This window comes from Schistocerca cancellata, chromosome 2, assembly GCF_023864275.1.
Source record: "Schistocerca cancellata isolate TAMUIC-IGC-003103 chromosome 2, iqSchCanc2.1, whole genome shotgun sequence".
NCBI lineage: Eukaryota > Metazoa > Arthropoda > Insecta > Orthoptera > Acrididae > Schistocerca > Schistocerca cancellata.
Genome location: NC_064627.1, coordinates 785,751,824 through 785,775,722, shown reverse-complemented (window position 1 = coordinate 785,775,722; position 23,899 = coordinate 785,751,824). Strand labels below are relative to the sequence as shown.

Here is a 23,899-nt window from a genome sequence, read left to right as displayed (position 1 = left end):
ACAATATTACTGGAACATACCCACACAAAATCACACATTTGCTATACATGGATGATCTAAAACTACTAGCATCAACGAATCAACAACTCAACCAATTACTAAAGATAACAGAAGTATTCAGCAATGATATAAATATGGCTTTTGGAACAGACAAATGTAAGAAAAATAGCATAGTCAAGGGAAAACACACTAAACAAGATTATTACATATTGGATAACCACAACGACTGCATAGAAGCGATGGAAAAAACAGATGCCTATAAATATCTAGGATACAGACAAAAAATAGGAATAGATAATACAAATATTAAAGAAGAACTAAAAGAAAAATATAGACAAAGCCTAACAAAAATACTGAAAACAGAATTGACAGCAAGAAACAAGACAAAAGCTATAAATACTTATGCTATACCAGTATTGACCTACTCATTTGGAGTAGTGAAATGGAGTGACACAGACCTAGAAGCACTCAATACACTTACACGATCACAATGCCACAAATATAGAATACATCACATACATTCAGCAACAGAAAGATTCACATTAAGCAGAAAGGAAGGTGGAAGGGGATTTATAGATATAAAAAACCTACATTATGGACAGGTAGACAATTTAAGAAAATTCTTTCTAGAACGAGCAGAAACTAGCAAAATACACAAAGCAATCACTCATATAAATACATCAGCTACACCATTGCAATTTCATAACCACTTCTACAACCCTTTAGATCACATAACATCAACAGATACAAAGAAAGTAAATTGGAAAAAGAAAACACTACATGGCAAGCACCCGTATCATCTAACACAGCCACATATCGATCAAGACGCATCCAACATATGGCTAAGAAAAGGCAATATATACAGTGAGACGGAAGGATTCATGTTTGCAATACAGGATCAAACAATAAACGCCAGATATTACAGCAAGTATATTATTAAAGATCCCAGTACCACAACAGATAAATGCCGACTTTGCAAATAACAAATAGAAACAGTAGATCACATCACAAGTGGATGTACAATACTAGCAAATACAGAATACCCCAGAAGACATGACAATGTAGCAAAAATAATACATCAACAACTTGCCATACAACATAAACTAATAAAACAACACATTCCCACATACAAGTATGCACCACAAAATGTATTGGAGAATGATGAATACAATTTGTACTGGAACAGAACCATTATAAAAGATAAAACAACACCACATAACAGACCTAGTATCATACTCACCAATAAAAAGAAGAAATTAACACAACTAATCGAAATCTCCATACCCAATACAACAAATATACAGAAGAAAACAGGAGAAAAAATTGAAAAATACATCCAACTGGCTGAGGAAGTCAAGGACATGTGGCATCAGGATAAAGTTGACATTATACCAATTATACTATCAACTACAGGAGTCATACCACATAATATCCACCAGTACATCAACACAATACAGCTACATCCAAACGTATACATACAACTTCAGAAATCTGTAATTATTGGTACATGTCAATTACCCGAAAGTTCCTAAATGCAATGTAACATATACCGTACAGTTGAAAGGAAGTCATGCTTGATCAAGGTCCACATCACTTTCCATTTTTAACCATACATAACGTCTGAGAAAGGAAAGAAATAATAATAATAAAGGGATCGCTGAATATTGCCCACACTTTTAATTCAAGATAAATGCAACAGAACCAGGGCACAGCGCAGTTACATGGACTTGCAATACCAAGTATCCCGGATCCACAGCAAAGTGGTTTAAGGAATGACTAGCAAAAATCAAAGTGGCTACGCAGTGCAATCGCATCCAAAAGTTCCACCACAAAATGGCTCACTATTCGAAGTTAGCCCAGGAGTTAGCTGTTAACATGCATGCCAGGGTAAAGTCCTGCACTCTCCTCAGGATTTGAGATAGACACAACTCTTAAACAGAGACTTTGTTGACCAGTGACTGCTTCCGCACTCCAGTCCTGCTCGCCGCCAGACTCAGGCGCCGGAATGTCAACAACGTGTGTCCTTGCAGTACACCAAGCGTCAATTGACTACTTGCGATACTCTGTGCGATGTCTTCCCTCTGTCACCGCTCCTGACTGAGTCTCCTCTCTCTCGTGAGCCACACCCATCCTAAATAGAGGGTGCTAGCCAACCAGGATGCCGCAAAGTGCGTAAATTAGACAGAGAAACTATCCTGCCAGGAAGTCATGGCTCAGACACCTCTTCATAGAGCATCTGCCAACAAGATCCCATCCCTGTGGTTCAAACTGACCTGCAGTTCCTCCTAAAATCATCATGCCCCCACAAGGACTTACACCTCAATCCATAGCATTTCTTACCCCACCCAAATCATGCAACCCCCCCCCCCCCTTTTACCTTCTTCCTAAAATTGACAAACTCAATCATCCTGGCCGTCCTATAGTTTCTGGCTTCAAAAAGCACCCACCAAATTTATATCTGGCTTAGTTGACTGACACCTGCAACCCACAGTACAAAGACTTCCCTCCTCTATTAAAGATGCCAACCATTTCCTAAATTGTCCGAAATCTGTGCCCGTCCCACTCCCATCACACATCTTGCTTGTCACCACTGATGCCATCTCCTTCTATACCAACATCCCCCACGTACATGGTCTGTCTGCTGCTGAACATCTCCTCAGTCACGCCCACCTGTTCCCAAACCTATGACATCATTCTTGCTCATCTTAATCAACTTTATACTTACCACCAGTTACTTTACCTCTGAGGGCAGATGTACAAAAAGATCAGGGGTACAGCCATAGGAACCAGGATGGCTCTTTCCTTTGCCAACCTTGTCATGAATCACTTGGCTGGGGCTTTGGTTTAGATACATTGATGACATCTTTGCCATATGGACTCATGGTGAGGCTGATCTGTTAAAATTCCTGGAATCTCTGAATACCTTCTCCCAATTAAATTTCACATGGTCCTATGTCGAATCCCATGCGACTTTCCATGATGTTAATCTCATCCTTACCGAAGGTCAGCTACACACTACTGTCCACATTAAACCTACTAACAAATAGCAGTACTTATATTTTGACAGTCACCATCCTTTCCATGTCAAACGTTCCCTCCAATACAGCCTTGGCATTCGAGGCAAATGTATTTGTTCAGATGCAGACTCTTCAAGCAATACACCACCACTCTCACTTCAGTGTTCACTGGAGGTAATTGTCCCAACAGCCTAGTTCAAAAGCAGATTTCTCAAACCATCACATCCAATCCTGGTACACCTGACCCCTCAGCTTTGAAGCACACCACTTGTCACCCAGTATTATCCTGCTCCAGAATATATTAATCAGCCATGACTTCCTAAAACCATGCCCTGAAATGACACCCCTTCTGTCTGAGATTTTGCCCCTCACACCTAGAATAGCTTTTCTTAATTCCATCTGTTTCAGCATTTCTTCACAGTAACTACTTGTTTCTTCACTCGATTTTGGTTTTCTACATCTTTCATTTTCTAACCTGTCTATTTTTTGCCTTCCCACCTCAGTTACATAAAGCACACTTAGCTTTTCATTCTTATTAAGTCGTGCACTATGTTTTATTAGTAATCTGTCTTGCGTATTACCGTGTCTTCCATCTTTAAGCTGTCAGGTTTTCAAATCTTGACCGGCACAGTCCCCAACAATGTCTTTCCTTCTCGTACAGTCTGGTAAGTCTCCCCTGACACAGGGTTCTGGGTGACTTTTCTGAACTGTACCCCTTTCTCTAAACCTCTCCTGTCCTTTCCCTCCACCCCCTTCCTTCCCTATCAACTCTCCTGCCAGGAGGAGGAGCCACTGGCTCTGAAAACTTGTAAAAGTTAAACCCTTTTGTGTGTGTGTGTTCCCCTGCAGCTGCTTGGTGAGTAGATGTTTTTTTACCTATCTTTTTACATTATAAATCCATGGAATAATTTATCAAAACATCACAGTAACAAATTAAAAACCATAAATGTAACTTCTTCCATAGTTTCTTGTAATGAAATTGCACATAAGGAACAAAATATAAATTCTTAACAAAGTGCTTAAACTGGCATGTTGAAAATCAATTGGTATGAATGCATATGTCACAGAAATATTTCTTAATTTTACTTTCCACGCCAGCACATAGGTCATGTACCCAAACTTTACATTTCATAGAGTGAATACAGTCTCCTTCATGATCTTCCTTACACACTTCACATAACAAATTCACACTGTCCTTTAATTTTTTAGTCTTGGGAAAGTTTTCATATATATGTCTTTTTTTATTTGCCTTTTCTATGGATTCAATTCTCTTTCTGTAAGGACATGATGTTGATTTAAATGTTGGTTTAGACCGTGTCGTATTTCTCTCTAACTGTTTTATACACAAGGCAGGAGGGAAAGCGTTCTAGCAAGACATTATTTGTTGACTTAATTTCGGCAACAGTTGCAATATTGTTTTTGGATCCACATTCTGGAGACATTGTAGAAGGTCCAGACTGTGTATTGAGTGATGTTGCAATATTAGGTGGCCTTCCAGATTTTTTTTGTGTTGTTGCTCCAGTCCCATCAGCAGATTCTTGGTCTGATTTATCAGCAATGTGTACAGTAGTAGCTACAAAGTCCTCTTCTTTGATGACATTTCTATTGTGCGAAATGATAATTACATCAAGACCCTGTGCTGTTGACAGGCGTCGATATACATTAACGGGGGACAGTTGAAAATGTATTCCCCGACCAGGACTCGAACCCGGGATCTCCTGCTTACATGGTAGACGCTCTGTCCATCTGAGCCACCGAGAGCACAGAGGATAGTGTGATTGCAGGGACTTATCCCTTGCACACTCCTTGTGATACCCACATTCCCTACTTTGTCCACACATTACATTTGTAGTGTGCCTGCCCATTACACTCATTACTCGCGGCGGACAATCTTGCCGATTCCCACAAGAGTTCGGGCAGTACGTGTGCATCCAGCACAGGAGGAGGAGGTCAATGGCTGGTTAGCCTTAACTATGTGAAGATGGTATCTGTTCTTTCGGACATGTCCGAAAGAACAGGTACCATCTTCATATATCTCTATTGTGTGGCCACAAGGCTGCTGCCTTTAAACCATTTAATGCTGTGTCCAAACAAACTGATTTGGGGCATGCGTTATCCAGGAGTTCCACAATATTGGCTTGTTTTATGACACTTACAGAATTTAAATATAGCCCTGAAGATGCTGCATCATTATAGCTGTTTTTCAGACATGATAGAAAACATGTACTGTTACAACAGTCAGTGGTCGGCTTACTTGTATTTGCTTACTCTCATGACTATTTAGTTCAATTTTAAACCACTTGATGTTGCATTTCGTACACGTGGGATAAGATATTATTGGAGTACAACTTTGACTAACACAACTTTACCCTACTGGCCATAATGTTACACTTTTCAAGTTTGCAAATCAGCAAGGCATGTTTTACACGATTAAAAGCATTCATGAGGTCACAGCAGATTCTTGCAGCCTTAGTGCTCTTGGCTAATGTCATGCTTACTTCCTAAAAAGAGGGAGAGGGAGAGAGGGGTAGTAGTAAATATTTGGGGAAAATAATGTGTTGGAGAGATGAGTGAATGTGATGCTACATTTAATCAAGAAGAGGTCTCCAAAAAAAAAAAAATCTGCCTACTCAGTGATTTCGTGGTTCTTTTCTTGTCACTGTTGTTCAGGCACAAGTCATATTCTTAAAAACAGTATTTATATTTCAGCTGTTGGATTTGATGCACACACTCCATACTCGAACTGCCCACATATTCCAGTGGTGGGCAGAGGAAAATGGTGACACTGATATTACTTCATTATGGGGACAGGCCTGGTGTCCACTGCTTCAGGGAATAGCCAGGTTGTGCTGTGACTCTCGCCGACAGGTTAGCTGTGGTTCCATTATTTGACTAAGCAAAGAAATATTTCATTATATGACTACGCGCAGTTCTGGAGCTCAGACCTGTGATGCTCAAAGAAACTGTGCATAAGACATGCACTATTTAATCGTAATGCAATTCATTGCAGGTCCGAATGAGTGCCATCACGTATTTGCAGAGAGCATTACTTGTTCATGATCTCCAAACACTGACAGCTCAGGAATGGGAAGGTTGCTTCAATAAAGTTTTATTTCCATTACTGACTAAACTTCTGGAACCTATCAGCCCTGATGATCCAGGAGGCCTTGAAGAAACACGGATGCGTGCAGCAACAGTTCTTTCAAAGGTTTGAGACTAGCATGTTGAAAGTTTCAATAATGGGCTAAGTGTGAAATAAAAAGTCAATTTTTGTGATGATCGCTGTTATATAGTAATTTTGAAATAAAAGTGAGTGCTACCTCTTATTAATCATCCTGTGAACTTATTTATATATGGTATTAATTTCTTTAAAAAAGAAGCAATGACTATCCATTAGAAGTCATGACACTATTCAATATATAATTTTGTGAATATATACTTTTTGTAAATTGTATTTTTTTAGATCTAATAAATATTTCCATGTGCAGGTTTTCTTACATCACTTAACACCACTACAGTCGTTACCGACATTTAGTGCACTTTGGCTCACTATTCTGGACTACATGCGTCAGTATATGAATGCAGATAAAAGTGATTTACTGGTAAGTTCCACCCTAAATCACTTAAGCTTCCAGAAGTCATTATATGCTGTATGTTATTCAAAGGCGAGCAGTTGTTTTGAAAGGTTATACTACGGTCTATTCTTACTTTCCTCTGTCCTAACTCATAATGTGCTGCTTTGTTAAAGTATTGTTATGCTCTTATGGTAATGGAATGTCCTTGATGGAAAATAATGTAAAGAGCAAAGGCAACAATGCCCTGTACAGTTGAGCCATCAAGTGGTTGATTGGCTCATAAAGACTGAAAAAGATTATCGGGCTTACAGACAGTACCACAGCAGATTATTAAAGTACACTAACACACACAAACATCTGCACAGTTATATTGTCCCAGCCATTTACGTTGTAGCACCAGTGCAGCTCAACCGGTGTAGTCAAGTGGACTGAGTGAGGGAAGGAAAAGAAGGAAACGATAAAGCAAAAGATGGCCAATAGCTTGAAGGCCCATTGAACAGGAATGTGGCACTAGTTAGCTCACTCTGATGCAGGTCAAGGAAGTTACCGTGTCACGCACAATGAACTCCAGGAGTGTGGATGTGCAAGTAATTTGTGTTCTTTGTGCCTGCTTGCATTTGAGCATGCTTTAATATTTTCTTATACATATGTTTGTGACTTGAAATTAAGACTTGAACAATGTGTAATAATTGCTTTAATGTTTGGGCTAAGAAACAAGTTATTTGCAATTACCATTTAAAATAATATCATCATTCTGTGCATTGCTATCTTCAGTCAGAATTCTCCTCCTTTTGATTAACACTGTAGTGAGTTGTAGCACCCAATGAGAGTGATGGTACACAGTTTATCAGAGCTGTGCTATCATATTCGAAAAATGTTTGTGATATTCTCTGATAACCATCATGAAAAACACATAGAAGTATAGTCTCTAGTTTTTCAAATATGGTGCTGACTTAATGTTATTTTTGAGAACAGTAGGACAGCTTTTTCTTTGTATGTGCCTTTTTCTAGCGTGTCTAGTGCTATAAAAGTGATTGTGTTAAAGGGCCGGCTGTTGTATTCTTTTGCGTGTCCTCATCTGTGGGGGATGAGGGCACAAAATGATGGGAGGAGCTGACCCTTCTGTAACACATAATGACAATAAATAACAAATAACTTCTCAGTAGGTCACAAACAAAATTTTATTTTCTTTGAAAGTTGAGTTTAGTGAGAGTTTAGTATAAAAACTCCTCTGCAGATTTAACTATCTGTCAATTGGTGATGGCTGGGCAACAGACCCTATTCTAAGTTTGATACTATCAAACATTTCAAATGGGTAGTTTTTATGCGCATGCCTAACCCACCAGTAGTAGTCTACATTGCCACCTTTTATAAGAATACAGCATTTTACATCAATAGCTCTAGAAAAATTCGGAGTAGGTATTAAAGTCCATGGAGAAGAAATAAAAATGTTGAGACAGCAAAGGACTTGGAAGAGCAGTTGAACGGAATGGACAGTGTCTTGAAAGGAGGATATAAGATGAACATCAACAAAAGCAAAGCGAGGATAATGGAATGTAGGCGAATTAAGTCAGGTGATGCTGAGGGAATTAGATTAGGAAATGAGACACTTAAAGTAGTAAAGGAGTTTTGCTATTTGGGGAGCAAAATAACTGATGATGGTCGAAGTAGAGAGGATATAAAATGTAGACTGGCAATGACAAGGAAAGCGTTTCTGATGAAGAGAAATTTGTTAACATCGAGTATAGATGTAAGTGTCAGGAAGTCATTTCTGAAAGTATTTGTATGGAGTGTAGCCATGTATGGAAGTGAAACATGGACGATAAATAGTTTAGATAAGAAGAGAATAGAAGGTTTCAAAATGTGGTGCTACAGAATAATGCTGAAGATTAGATGGGTAGATCACATAACTAATGAGGAGGTATTGAATAGGATTGGGGAGAAGAGAAGTTTGTGGTACAACTTGACTAGAAGAAGGTATCGGTTGGTAGGACATGTTCTGAGGCATCAAGGGATCACAAATTTAGCATTGGAAGGTAGCATGGAGGATAAAAATCGCAGAGGAAGACCAAGAGATGAATACACTAAGCAGATTCAGAAAAGGATGTAGGTTGCAGTAAGTACTGGGAGATGAAGAAGCTTGCACAGGATAGAGTAGCATGGAGAGCTGCATCAAACCAGTCTCAGGACTGAAGACAAGAACAGCAGCAGCTCTAGTGTAGGAATTATTTGTCAGAATTTAATGCAGTGGTCAATAATTGCTAACAGTGAACCTTTAGTAATTTTAAAGCATACATATCTTCAACAGAACGACTGGTGGTGCATACACACAACACGTGTAACAGTTTTTCAAATCCTAGCTCTTTTTCTGGCAGAAACACCACACACACACACACACACACACACACACCCTATCCCTGCAGTGGCATACTGTTGCCTAGGCTCATGGAGACCCAGTGTCTGCACAAGATGAAAGGGGGCAGAGAACAATTGCCTGGTCTGATGGATATGGGGAGGCAGTAGGAAAGGACACATGAATGGAGGACACCGTTACAGGATAGTGTAAAGCAGAATGGGGAAAGACGAGTGACACAACGTGTGCACAAGATGAATAGTGGTAGAGAATATAAGAAACGTACTCAGGGAGAGGGAGACTGGGGGGGGGGGGGGGGGCAGTGTGTTGATGGAGAGGGAGACAGGTGTGGGGAGAGAAAGGAAAAGAAAGAGAGGAGAGAGAGAGAGAGAGAGAGAGAGAGAGAGAGAGAGATTCCCACATTGGGCGATGGGGGGAAGGAGGTAGGAGAAAGCAGTACATGTTGTGGATGAGGAAGGAGTGGTGCAGAGATTGTCAAAAGGGAAAAGCTAAGGTGCAGCAAAGGGTAACAGGTTAGTGGAGGTTTAGGAATGAGGGATTGCGAGATCGCAGGATGTGCTGTAGAGAAAATTCTCACCTGTGTGATTCAGAGAAACTTGTGCTGGAAGGAAGTATCCAAATGACATGCATAGTGAAGCAGATGTCAGTCACTTTTATTGTAGTGCACAGCATGTTCGGCGTCTGGATGGGCAAGTTCGTGGTTTGCCACAGTTTGTAGGGACCATTCATGCTAGTAGACACTGGCTTATCTGTTATGCCTGTATAGAATGCCACACAGAAATTGCAGAATAGGTAGTATATAACATTTGCAGATTATCTGACCTATAATATGACTGCTTTTTCACTCATTGCCCTCCCTTTTATTGGGTAGGAAATGACTGACTGGACTGCAATAGGAGGTGGCAGGTGAGTATTTGGAATTGATCTTGCATCAGGGTTGTCCACAAGAGAATGACCCATGGGTTGCTGGATTGGGAGTAGTTTTGGAATAGAAATGTACAAGGATATTCCGTAGGTTGGGTGGATGTTGGGGATAGGATATTCCTCATCTCGGGGCACCATGAGAGGTCGTCGAAGCCCTGGCGAAGGATATGTTTGAGCTGTTCAACGCCAAAGTAATACTGGGTGATCAGAGTAGTACTGGTCGGCAACTGATTAACAGGTTTACTGGTATCAGAGGAAGAGATGGTGCAGTAGTTCAGTTTATGGGTAAGCTGGATAGGATGTTAATAATACATTAAAAGACAAATTGATGCTAACTATAAAGAAGACACATAAGTTGCAGACACGCACAATTAAAAGATCTTAAATAAGGCTTTTGGCCAAAGCCTTCATCGGTACGTACCATTCACACATACAAGGAAGCACACCTCATGTGCACACGACTGCCTACTCCAGCGTCTTGGGCTGAGATGCTGGAGTTGGTGGTCGTGTGTGCATGTGATACGCTAGCTTGTGTTTGTGAATGGTGCACGTCTCTTTTTATTGATGTAAGCTGTCGTCAAAAGCTTTATGTAAGTGTCTTTTAATTGTGTCTGTCTCCAACTTGACATGCCTTCTTTATAGTAAGTAGCAGTCTGTCTTTTCATACATTGTTGATACACCTGCCTGGAGTTTCCATTGCTGGATGGCGTACTGTCAGACAGTAATGGCTCTGGTAAGGATGGTGACATTTTTTGACAACTCCTGTTTTCTACTGCAGATGTAGCATTGTTGTTTAGAGAGGCTGTTAGAAAGAGAATTTTTAATATGGAATGATTGACAGCCATCAAATTGGAGATACTGTTAGTGGTTGATGCACTTGAACGAACTTAAATATAGGCCATCTGAGAGGTAGAGGTCTACTACTACTACCTTTTACCTTGTCTGCAGGCTCTGCAAACCTTTGGTGGGGGTGGAGGAGCTAGACTGGGGGGTATGGAGTATTTTTAATATTTTTGAAGACAAATGGTGACTTGAAAGTAGACATAAAAAAGTTCCAGTTTTGTACCTGTTAAATACTTACACATACCAACTTTTAAGTCATGGTCTGGAAACAAAAACATCTGACTACAGTACTTTTTTCCTTTCTCTGAGAGCTAGGGGTTGGCACATTCTGCCCCTGCCCCCACCACCATCACCCTCCTTGCTTTCATTCATGGGTGTCCATAGCTGGTTACAGTGCTCCCACAGAATGAACCTTTGTCTTTATTGACAAACACTTCCAAACTATTCTCATTGTACATCAGAATCACTGCTCACTTCCTTCACTCAGTTGCCAAAGTTCCTGTCCTGTTATCACCCGACACTTGTTGGTCACTGTGGATGTGACGTCTTTGTTCAACAACATCCCTCCCTACCTTTCCCACTTTGTACCACCACTTCCTTCCTAATCTCCATAGACAACCACATCCTGACCAACAATTATTTCACTTTTGAAGGTCTAATTTATAAACAAATCCATGGTACTGCCATGTGAACTCCCATGGCACCATATTATGCTAACTTACTTACGAGCTATTCTAACTATCCAGTTCACATTCAAAACCCCAAGTCTAATTCAGGTTCATTGATGTTGTTTTCATGTTTTGGAGTCTTGGGAAGGACAACGTTTGCTCTTTCCTCCATAACCTCATCATCTATTCTCAAGTCCACTTCACCTGATCCTTCTCAATCCCCACCCCCCGCCTCCCCCCACAGGGGGCTTGCCACTCTTTGGCGGTTCGTGCTTGGCTACCATGGGGCCCCAGCCTTTGCAACGCTTGTTCCCTACCATGTTGCATGTCTATCCTCTTGCTATTCTTTTTCCCCTCCCTTGGGGAACATGTCTGGGGTGTTATTGGGAATTCTGTTGTTGACCTGCAAACAGTCTCGACTTTCTTTTTGGCTCCTTTTTTTCCTTTCTTTGTTTCCCTTCTCCTCTCGTTCCTCTGCTTCAGCGTTTGAGGAGCCTCTTTTTTTCTTCTTCCTCCTTGTTCACTCCTGAAGGCTGGCCCATGCGTCTGATGCGTAAAAGGTGACTGGGTAACGATAAATTCCCAGCTCCAAGTCGAGGGTTTGCACGTACCCCCTGGGGTACAGGCCAGGCCCAGGAAGGGGTGATTGCCTGAGCTGTAACCTACCCAGATTGCCCATTGGTCCCTCCATCAGGTGTTCGGGAGGTGTGACCTGAGGCGTGAACAATCACCTAAGGCGGGTGCGCCCCCTTGTGTTGGGGGGGGGGGGGGGCAGTTGGAAGGAGCGTGCCATCAGAGACGCTGCCAATCATGGAGGATTTCCTCGTGATGAGTCACTTGTCCTCTCCATCGATGTCGACGAAACGAAAACATAATGAGGCTACTGATCAAAAGACTCTTCCCGCTGCACTGCGGTTCCTTGTTGTATCACATACTGAAGATGGTCAGTCCATCGCCACGGTCAGTCCATTTATTATTCAGAAAGGTGTTGATACCATTGCAGGGCCTGTGAAATCCTGCTCTCATTTATGGAATGGCACTTTGCTTTTGGAGACAGCTTCTGAAACTCAAGCACAACTACTTCTTGCTGTCTTGCTTCTTCACATCTACCCTGTTCGTGTCGAGGCACATAGAACTTTGAATTCTTCCCATGGTGTAGTTTACACTGGGCTGCTTGACGGTCTGACTGAGGCTGAAATACAATCTCACCTCTCTGATCAAGGCCTGATTGCTGTTCATCATGTCACGAAAAAGGTCAATTCTTCCTTGGTGCCCACCCGCACTCTCTTCCTCACCTTTGATAGGGTGGTACTGCTGTCCAAGATTAAAGCAGGCTATTAAATCATCACAGTCCGGCCATACATTCCAAATCAGATATGCCATTACCAGTGTCATCAGTTCAATCACACTAGAACATCTTCTCGACACCCGGCCACATGTGTAACTTATGGCAGGGATGCACACAAGGGCGAATGTCCGCCTCCTTCTCCCTGATGTATCAGCTGCAACTCCTCCCAGGATTGTCCCATGAATTCGACAAGCGGGCTGCTCAAGAGATTTGGGTAAAGGAAAAAATGCCTTACCCAGTAGCTCGCAAGTTACTGGCTAGCTGCAAACCCTGTGTTCTCCTGTCTGGCACTTATAGTTCAGTTCTTGTTACCCCTTGCTCCATGAAGGACATGGCTTCATAGACATGCAGCTTCAAATTTGGCTCTGAGGTTGTGCAGTCGCCCAGTATCAAGGTAGCATCACTGTCCCCCCATCCTGCTGTGCAATAAATTGTCAAACTCTCGCCTCACGAGGCAAAGCTACCCACTACACAACTGGTAGGCAGGAAAGGCCAGGAGTAGTACTCCCTCCAGCCAGCCAACACCCAAGTCTTCCTCCAAGCAGAAGGGCTTGAAGAAGTCTGCTGAAGACAAACGGTCTTCCCCTTCACCAACTCAAAAATCCTGCTTGACGGTGTTGCCACGTGGTCGCTTAGCCCGGCTGGCCTCTGTCTCGCCGTTGCGCACCACCAACCGTTTTTCGGCGTTGGTCTCCACTGACTGACCACACAAGCATGCCGATGCTTGTGTGGACCCCATGGAGCAGGATCCTCCTGCTTCTGTGCTCCCGGCTGTCCCTCGGCAGACACTGAGTTGACACCCCTACATCTCTTCTTCCTCATGTCTGCATTCCAATGGAACGTTTGCGACCTTCGGTCCCACAAAGAGGATTTACGGCTGCTTCTAGCATCACATCATCCCCTTGTACTTTGCCTTCAGGAAACAAAACAGCACAGTAAAGACTGATTTTTAGCTTCAACATTACTTACCAATTCGTTTTGACCTTCCCCCTGGGTTCGGCATCCCATCTCATGGGGTCGTCATGCTGGTTATACGGGATGACTTTCATAGTCAACCCATCTCCCTGAATACCCGTCTTCAAGCTGTTGCCGTTCGCCTCTTCCTTCCCCACATGACTTTCTCCCTCTGTATGATTTATGTACCTCTGTCCTTCGCTGTCACCAGGGCTGACTTCTTTCAGCTTATTGGTTAGCTACCTCCGCCATTTTTGCTACTCGGTAACTTTAATGTGCATCATCCCCTTTGGGGTTTTCCAAGAGCCTGACAGAGAGGTGCCCTCTTGGCCGACATTCTTAACCAACTCAACCTTTTCTGCCTTAACTCTGGTGCACCCACTTTCTTTTCTGACTCCTCGCACACTTATTCCCATTTTGACCTATCCTTGTGCACTGCCCAGCTTGTCCATCGTCTTGAGTGGTCCGTTCTCTCTGACTCCTACTCGAGCAACCACTTCCCGTGTGCTCTCCGTCTACTGACTCCTAAGCCATCCACATGCATGCCCAAATGACAGCTTACTAAGGCTGACTGGCAGCTTCACTACTCGGTGGCAACCTTTCCAGAACAAGATTTCCTCAGTTGTGATGACCAGGTGGACTACCTCACAAACATTATACTTACTGCTGCAGAACGTTCCATTCCTTGCACTTTCTCTTTACCACACCGTGTCCCGATCCCTTGGTGGACTGAGGTGTGCTGCGACGCAATTCGCGCATGGAGACCTGCTCTCTGCATTTTTAACTGCCACCCTATGCTGGAAAACTGCATTCATTATAAACAGATGCGTGCAAAGTGTCGTCGAGTTCTTCAGGATAGCAAAAGAGCTAGTTGGATTTTGCACTAGATCTTTTACCAGTTCCACGCCTTCCTCTGTTGTGTGGATCAACTTCCGACGGCTCTCTGGAACCAAGGTCCATTCCCCCATTTCCGGCCCGACCGTAGGTGCTGATGTCATCGTGTATCCTGTTGCTATCTGCAATGCCTTGGGCCGCCATTTTGCGCAAGTTTCGAGCTCTTCCCACCATCATCCTGCCTTTATCCATAGGAAATGATTGGAGGAGGCTCGGGCAATACCCTTCTCTTCTCCAAATCATGAGTGCTACAATGCCGCCTTCACCATGAGGGAGCTAGATCATGCTCTCAGTTCATCCCGGTCCTTCGCTCCTGGGCCAGATGCCCATTCAAATGTTGCAGCACTTCCCTCTTGTGGGCAAGCACTTTATGCTTAACACACACAACCGCATCTGGGCAGAGGACACATTTCCTGGTTGCTGGCATGAAGCCACAGTCATACCCATCCTTCAGCCCAGTAAGGACAAGAACCTTCCTTCCAGCTACTGCCCCATCTCTCTTACCAGCTGCGTTTGCAAGGTGATGGAACACATGATTCATGCCCGGCTAGTGTGGTGGCTCGAATCTCGCCATTTACTCGCGAAAGCACAGAGCGGATTTAGAGCGTGGCGTTCTGCAGTTGACCATCTCATTACTTTGTCCATCCATGTCATGAACAGTTTTCTGTGGAAATCCCAGACTGTGACAGTGTTTTTTGATTTGGAGAAGGCCTACGATGCCTGCTGGAGAACTGGTATCCTCCGTACTCTTTACATGTGGGGCTTCCGTGGGCGTTTGCCCTGTTCTCTTCGGGCATTTTTACAAGACCGAGTTTTTGAGGTGCATGTGGGTTCTGCTTTGGAAAATGGTGCGCCTCAGGGTTCCATACTGAGCGTTATCCTCTTTGCTATCGCCACTAACCCTATTATGGCCTGTCTCCTGCCGCTCATCTCCGGCTCCCTTTTTGTTGATGATTTTGCCATGTATTGCAATTCTCCAAGCACCTGTCTCACTGAGTGGCATCTTAAGTGCTGTCTTGACCGTCCTCACTCCCAGAGGATCGCCAATGGCTTTTGCTTTTCCAGTGACAAAACTGTCTGTATGAATTTCTGGCAGTGCAAATGGTCTCCCTCACCACCTCTACGTCTTGGTCCTGTTGCCCTTCCATTTGTTGACGCTACGAAATTCCTGTGTCTCATGCTCGATAGGATACTCTCTTGGTCCTCCCATGTCTCTTTCCTGGCAGCCCACTGTACACAGTCCCTCAGTGTCCTCAATGGTGCTTCTTGGGGTGCTGATCAAACCACCCTCCTCCGTTTGTACCGGTCCCTTGTCCGTTTTAAATTCGACTATGGGTGCGTTGTTTATGCATCTGCACACCCATCCCTTTTACGCAGTCTCAACATATCCACCATCGTGGCATCCGTTTGGCCATGGGTGCCTCTTACACCAGCCTGGTTCAGAGTCTGTATGCTGAAGCTGCTGAACTACCACTGTCCTACCACCGTGACTTTTTTCTCAGCAGGTAAGCATGTTGTTTGTCTGCCATGCATGGCCACCCATACTATGCCTCCGTCTTTGATGATTCCTTAGATCGTCAGTATGGGGCTCTTGCCTCTTCCCTTCTGCCGTCCGCTTTCTCCACTTGCTACGGCAGCTTAACTTCATGCTACCTGCAACTTTCCCCATATGTGTGAACCCTTCACGACCTTGGCTTCATGAAGCAGCGCATGTTAACCTTGGCCTTCATTCGTTTCCTTAGGACACTACTCCAGCCTCGGTCTATCGCCTCCAGTTTCACGACGTTTGCATGGAACTTAGCGTCAGTACCTTTGCATGCACTGATCGCTCTTGGACTGACTGTGCTGTCGGGTGTGCATTTGTCATTAGCACCCATGTCTTTTGATATTGGCTTCTGGCCCACCCCTCAGTATTTACAGCCGAGCTTTTCACCTCGTATCACGCCATGTAGTAAATCCAGCAACACAGCCTTCCCAATTGTGTCCTCTGCTCAGACTCTCAGCGTCTTCCAAAGACTCTGTACACTGCTCATCCCTTAGTGCAGCATGCCCAGGAAAACTGTCATTTGCTCACTGGTGGTGGAACATGTCGGCCTGCCTGGAAACGAGGCTGCTGACGCGGCTGCCAAGGCTGCAGTCCTCTTACCTCAGCCCGTGAGTACCCCTATTCCCTCCGATGATCTCTGCATTGCCATCTGTCAGGGCTGCTTTGGCACCACCAATGGTCCTTCCTTCATGGGAATAAGCCTCTCCCGGCACCTTGGACGACCTCCTCCTCAGCCCTCCCACCGGGAGGAGATTATTTTAACTCGGTTGCATATTGGGCACTGCCTTTTTAGCCATCGTCATTTGCTCACTGGCACTGCCCCACCACTTTGTACACATTGCGCACAAATTTTAACTGTCCACCACTACCTGCTGGAATGCCCTTTTTTTACTAATTTATGTTCCATCTTGGGTTTGCCATCTGATTTATCAGTGGTTTTAGCAAATGACATCCAAGCTGTCGCCTGTGTTTTATTTTTTATCCGCCGAAGTAATATAGTAAGGCTATTTAATGTTTGGTTTTGGATCTCCATTTTTGTGTGGTGTTTTTAGCCCTTTTTTCCATCTACTTTGTTTAGATGTCTCCTATTCTTTCCATTGGGACTGAAATATAGTCATTTCCCTTGTCTCTGTGTTTGCAATCACTAACAGTACCTTCACCATGACAGCTATCACCTGTTCCATGTCAAAAAGTCTCTTCCTTATGGCCTCGCCACTTCTGCAGTGGAGAGTTATAGTTGTCGGAATATGTCAATTACCAGAACCTTTGTTGATAGACAATTTTCTGCCCAGCCCATCCATAAACAGATTTTCTGCCCCATCATCTATTCTGACAAGAGTAAAACTTGTTAACCAGCCACCATCCCTATTCCAAACATGCACCCTTTGTGTCATTCCTCTATGGCTGTCCTAAGTGTAAGACTGACCCATACACACTCACACTCATCACCTCCTACCACAGTCCAGCCATATATACTACCCAATAAAAAACAGAGCCATGTGTAGAACCAATCATGTTACATATCAGCTATGCTACAGTTGCTGTGCAGCATTCTGTGTGCGTATGATGGGTAACCGTGTGTTTGGATGAATGGCCACTGCCAAACTGTGGCAGACTGCAAGCTTGATCATTCATTTGCCAAACATGCTGCACACAACACAAATGACTTTAAAAGGTGCCTCACTACATGTGCTATTTGGATATTCCCTTCCAGCATAAGTTTCTCAGAACTACACAGATGGGAACTACCTCTCCAGCATATCCTGTACTCTTGCAATCCTCAAGTCAAAAAATTCCGTGAATCTGTTCTCCTCCCGTCCCCTGCCCTGCCGTCCCCTGCCCTGCCCTTTTCTGTTCTATCAATCTCCTTACAACTCCTTCCCTGTCAAGAGCCCGCCACTCTTGCCCCCTAAGAATTCCTTTTGTCTTGTGCAGCCACCAAGTCATTTGTCTTTCTTGCTCCCGCATCACCACTGCCTGGCTATCACATCCAGACCTCAGGCATATTTCCCTAACCCTTTTCCACACCCATCAGCCCAGGCAACTGCACTTCAATAATCATTGTCACCTTGGCCTCAGTCATGTGTTTTCCTGTGTGTGTGTGTGTGTGTGTGTGTGTGTGTGTGTGTGTGGTGTTGTTGTTGTTGTTGTTGTTGTTGTTGAATGTGGGTACTTTCTGCCAGAAGAGGAAGATGAATCAGGACTTGAAAGCTAGGTAGGAAACAACTTACTTCTGATTCGATGCGGATACATTTCAAAAGAAAACCACATTGTAGAAGGGGCGAATTCTGACAAACACCGTCCAGTTTCCTAACCTCACTGGCACTAAAGGAAACAAGAGTTTTGAAGAATTCAAATTTACTTCTGATTCAATGTGGATACATTTCAAAGAAAACCACATTGTAGAAGGGGCAAATTCTGACAAACACCGTCCAGTTTCCTAACCTCACTGGCACTAAAGGAAACACGAGTTTTGAAGAATTCATTGTGGCCTTGAAAGAATTACAGGGTTCATTTTCTAAACATGACACTGCCAGTCTTACATTTGCTTTCGAACTGTTTTTGGGATGGTTTGCTGTTTTGGTTAAAAGTGTTCCTGTGCATGTCAAGATGTAACTGATTGATCTGCAATGTATTTTCTGTTTTTAAGGCAAATTCTTTTATGATAAAACTGACCAGGGCATTTACGTTGTTTTCGTCAGGTACAGTTTCCATGTCTCCATAATGAGGTTGCACAAGTGCTACAAATTTATCTCAGCATATGCACGTGAAAGACCTTGCTTCAATTATGAAAATAAATAAGTCACTATTATGTGGCAATCTGAGTGCAAAAATCTGTAAAATTGTCTACATCCGTCTGTATGCCAAGAGAGTGTACCAGATAAAAATTATGTCTTCAGTGTGCTAAAAATAAACTGAAAACTTGTTTTGATTGTGATAGATGTTTTTTAGAGATTGGAAATACAAAACTAGCATTTTGAAAAGCCTAGATTACTGCTCACTATATAGGAGGGAGATTGAATGGCCACAGTTCTCTCTCTCTCTCTCTCTCTCTCTCTCTCTCTCTCTCTCTCTCTCTGTGTGTGTGTGTGTGTGTGTGTGTGTGTGTGTGTGTGTGTGTGTGTGTGTGTTCATTATTCCATACTGGATTTTTCCATTGTTAAATATAAAACCAGATCAAATATAGTGTGACTGCATTGCCATTTTAATATGATGTCTTCAGTTTCTCCCTCATCCACCCCCCCACCCCCCTCCACAGCCCTTGTGCTCAGACAACTTGCTGTGATGGTAGGTAAAATGTGAAGCCAGGCTGAGTGCTATGGCAGTTGTACCATGGCATAGCTCATAAGTTGAATTCTTGGCCGCCCCTGTATTAAAGGTGTTTCAGCACAGACTCTTAGCTACCAGAATGACTTGCCCATTGGGAATAGATGGTAGAGCAAAACACTTTTACCTGTGCAGCTGCACCTTAGAGTACAGGGTTAACTTACTGCTAGTGTAAACATTCCCCGTGTGCTGATATATTCACTTTTCTGGCTTGAAGGGACTGTAATGATCACTTTGTAGGCTAAAGTGAATATTGTGGTGCATCTTGATATGGTATATTCTTGTAGTGCTGTGTTAGTTAAAATTAGGAATAATGGAGTGGGTCCCTTTCAGTCAGTGTGCTAAACTTGAATGCCTTCCCATCACTAATTGCAAAAAGGATGTCTTACAGAACTATTTACCAATGAACCCTTCTCTCATGTTGAAGCAGGCTGATGTAAAACATTCTAAGTACATACAAAGTCATCCATGATTCAGTATCATTTGTGTACAAGCTCTCATTTCAGACATTACTGTTTGCAAATAAAGTGTCTGTAGCAGTAATTTATATCTCACTATTAGTGAGAACATTCAGTAGTGGGAGCAGGAAATTCAGCCTTGTTGTTATGGTTCCTTCATGGTGGCTTTATTTGTGCAGATAATATTATATGAGTTTTGCTCAGTAAGTAAGGCAGGCTGATTTTATTCGGGATTCCAATACACAATATTATTCTCCATTCTCTTGGCTACAAAACCATATTCTTAAACTTAATGTCCATTCAATGTGACAGTCTTATGCTTCATTACTGCATGCTTGTATGCCCGCATTGTACCACTATATTGGTTGACATCAGAGCCAGCCTCTTACATCCTACATCAATAACCTCCCCATCATCTACACACTGCTTCCTGCGGAAACTTCTTTCATTGGGCCAAACAGATCAAAGTTGGGATATGAGAGGTACAGGCTGAAGGATGGGTAAGGAAGAAATGTCCAGTGACATTTTGTGAGCTCCTCTCAAGTGCACAGACTTGAGTGAAAGGTTGCACTGTCATGGAGAAGTAGTAGTTCATTTGCATTTTTGTAGCAACTAACATGCTGAATTCGTTTCTTCAATTTCTTGGGTAACACGTTACAGTTCATAGTTGATCATTACACCACGAAGGATGACATCAAACAGAATAACCCCTTCAAAGTGCCAGAAGATCATCACAGTGAATTTACTGGCTGAAGGTGCGACTTTGAACTATTTCTTTGGAGGCAAGGTGGTGTGCTGCCACTCGGCTGTGTTCAACAAATCATGTAGCGCTCAGCCTTAAAACGCCTAAGCAAAACTGCACACATGGCCCTTTGGTGCTCTTATTGGTCTTCTGGTTGGTGGCAAGCAACACAGTGGGCAGACATCTTTTGAGTACCTCAGCTGGTGGGTTAGTGTGTCACCACTACCAGCAGAGATGTCCAGTCAAGCAGCAAGTTGTTTGATTGTGATTAGTTGATCATCTCAAATGAGCATTTTCCTAAATTGCAGGGGGCACAGCTGTGTGCAGCCAACAGGCATGTGGGAGATCAGGTAGGTTTGTGTAACCTTTTTGTAATGATGACAGACGACTTGCCCAACAACTCGTCTTGCTTTTGTTCCCTGCCAGGTCTTCGTAGAAATTGTGCAAGTGCTTGTGGATATCTGTGATCTATTTTTCCTCCAAAAGAAACTCGATGACAGCTATCTGATTGGAACAAACATCTGTTGCAAATGCCATTCTGAGGCTACATATAGCACCACCACCTATCGGAACTTTGTTAAACTGCAGGGGCTGAAGTGAAATATTCCACGATATCCCACAACAAGTTCCTCATTTTTTCAGCCAAAACTGGCTGAGAAAAAAGTGTCGCATTACTTATTGAACACCCTTCCTAATTTCAGTGGACAGTGCAGCTAGTCACAGACGGGAAAGAAATGATTGCCTTTGAGTTCATCAGTGAACTGTTCAACAAAGAGATCAGGATCCATACTGAAAAATTAATTGCAAATCCTACTAGCTAATGATGTCACCTGGTTTCAGTGGACAGAAATTTAGTTTTATCGAAAGTTTGGTAAGAACTGTGTTAGAGACTTATTATATACATATACATCTATGTGCCTGGCAGAGGGTTCATCAAGCCACCTTCATGGGGACTGTCAAACAGCTTGCAGGAGAAAAGAACACTTCAGTCTTTCTGTGTAGCTTTGTTTTCTTTTTTTGTTATTACAATGATCATTTCTCCTTATGTAGGCACATGCCAACAATATATTTTTGAATTCAGAGGATGAATCTGGTGATTCAAATTTTGTGAAAAGATCCTGCAGCAATGCCGTAAGTATTCCTTCTTCAGAAACTTTGTAGGTCAGTGTAAAATTAATTTATAGAGCCATGGTTGTGTTCATGACTCAGTTGACACCCAACTTTCACACAAGAGCTGTTCATAGAATTTGTTTACGTGCACATAAAAAAGATTATTAGAACTGCTCCATATCAGACAGTCATCACTGGGGTATGTATCACCCCTGTTGCTGCAACTTCAAAGTCTCTGTGCTATAAAGACCCTCATATATTATCTCTGGATTTTCTATTCTGGAAACTGTAGGAGTGAGTAATGGTTGAGGAACCATAGTTACTGGGTATGTAAGTTAGCCACTGTTGAACTGTGGCCAAAAGGAGAGTTGACTTTGTAGTGGCAAAACATGCTGCATGGCACAACATGCTAGAATACAGTGGCTGTTAAGCAGCTCATGCTATCTTGACACCCTCCACCCCTAATACCTGATACTCTGTATTACATAAATGGAAATTTTCCTTACAACTCACCATTTGATCTTGAATCCTGCTGGCCTCAGTCACTGCTAGTATCTGCCCCACACCCACATCCATCCCAGTTCCTATTCTACCCTCTACTTATTAGTGTACACTCACACCATTGACTTCTCAGTTTCCATTCCATCTGTGTAACTGCTCCTCTTATTACACTCCTCCATGCGACTGTGTATGACACACAATACGACATGCTTGCACCATGGCACCAGAGAGAGCTCTCCAGTGCCACTTCCATATTCCATCCACTTTCTAATCCCCCCCCCCAAATCAAGCTGTCTTCCACCATTTCTTCCAACTCTTCCCTTCCCCCTCCATGCCTCCTTTCTGCCCTTGCCTGTTATAACCCCTCACCTCAATCAAGCTGCAGTGCCTGTGCGTGTGCGTGTGCGTGTGCGTGTGTGTGTGTGTGTGTGTGTGTGTGTGTGTGTGTGCGCGCCTGTGTGTGTGTGTGTGTGTGTGTGTGTGTGTGTGTGTGTGTGTGTGTGTGGGCGCGCGCGCGCACTTCTCTAGTTAGCTTTGAAGGAGGACAACATCTAGAAACTTAGCAGTGTTCATCTCCTTATCTGCCACTCAAACCTCAACTCTAAAGTGCACCTTTACTTGTTACAGTTTATATCCCACCCAGAACTTCCTATTACCATATCTGTTCTGTATCATCATTCTGGTGCCAAATTTTTATTTGTTCTCATTTTACAGTCATTGAATGGTAAACAGATTTGTTCATCATGGAGTTTATTTAAAAAAATCCTTAATCTGTAAATATTAAAAATCTTAAACAATTTTACAGCAATACAGTGGTGTGTTTACATGTATGTCTACTTTCAGTATGAAGCCATTCCTGAATCTCTGAAGAATATGTTGCTAGTCATGGATTCTGCTGGAGTATTTTCTGCTTCTGATGGATACTCACAGTTATGGAATTTGACATGGGACCATATAAATAAGTTCTTACCTACACTGAAAGAAGAACTCTTTAAATCGCATCCATCAGGTATGATGATAACAGTGAATTGCATTCAGTGTGTATGATAATCAGAAGCTTTTCTCCCTTGCTGTTACACTGCATTTAATGGAGAATACCACTGTAGGGAGACAAAACTTGTGGCATCATTGGTGGTAGTGGTATGAATGAAAAGGTATGTTGAAAAAGAATCAACTATAGCCTAAATAAAATTACCTGCTACTTGACATCTCACATCTTGGATCCTAGTTCTCCCAGTTAGAGCTGCCACTGCCACACATGAACTGTCTGCTGTAGCCTGTATTTCACAATAAAGCATCAGCTGACTCATAGTTTTAAAGTAGTGCAGTGTACCCATGTAATCCATAATCTAGCACATTCTGCAGCCCTTTTAGTTGTTGCCCATGACGGCAGTCCATTTCCAGCTGTCAGTTGTGCAGCTGACAGCAACATAGCAGTGCAATAGTGTCATGTGGCAAACAATAAATAACAAGTAGTTTTACTCAGTTTGTGGAGCAGGGATGACTAATACACAAACCTTAAAGTATGGTTGAATCTGAAACTGTTTGAAAAAAATTTTAACATCTCCTTCAGGGTGAGGAAGAGGGAAAGGATGGTGTAAGCAAAACAGTTATGCCA

At 42.9% G+C, this 23,899-nt stretch overlaps 1 protein-coding gene across 3 annotated transcripts in view; it reads left to right on the top strand.

Moving 5' to 3' along the window:
* LOC126162642 (Golgi-specific brefeldin A-resistance guanine nucleotide exchange factor 1) overlaps positions 1-23,899 on the top strand; it is a 320,165-nt gene that overhangs the window by 206,474 nt on the left and 89,792 nt on the right. For all 3 annotated transcript variants that reach the window (XM_049919278.1, XM_049919277.1, XM_049919276.1), the window contains exons 27-30: positions 5,727-5,885; positions 6,028-6,225; positions 6,506-6,619; positions 23,125-23,290. In XM_049919278.1, the coding sequence (XP_049775235.1) occupies positions 5,727-5,885; positions 6,028-6,225; positions 6,506-6,619; positions 23,125-23,290 (637 nt within the window). The remainder of the gene's footprint in view (positions 1-5,726; positions 5,886-6,027; positions 6,226-6,505; positions 6,620-23,124; positions 23,291-23,899) is intronic.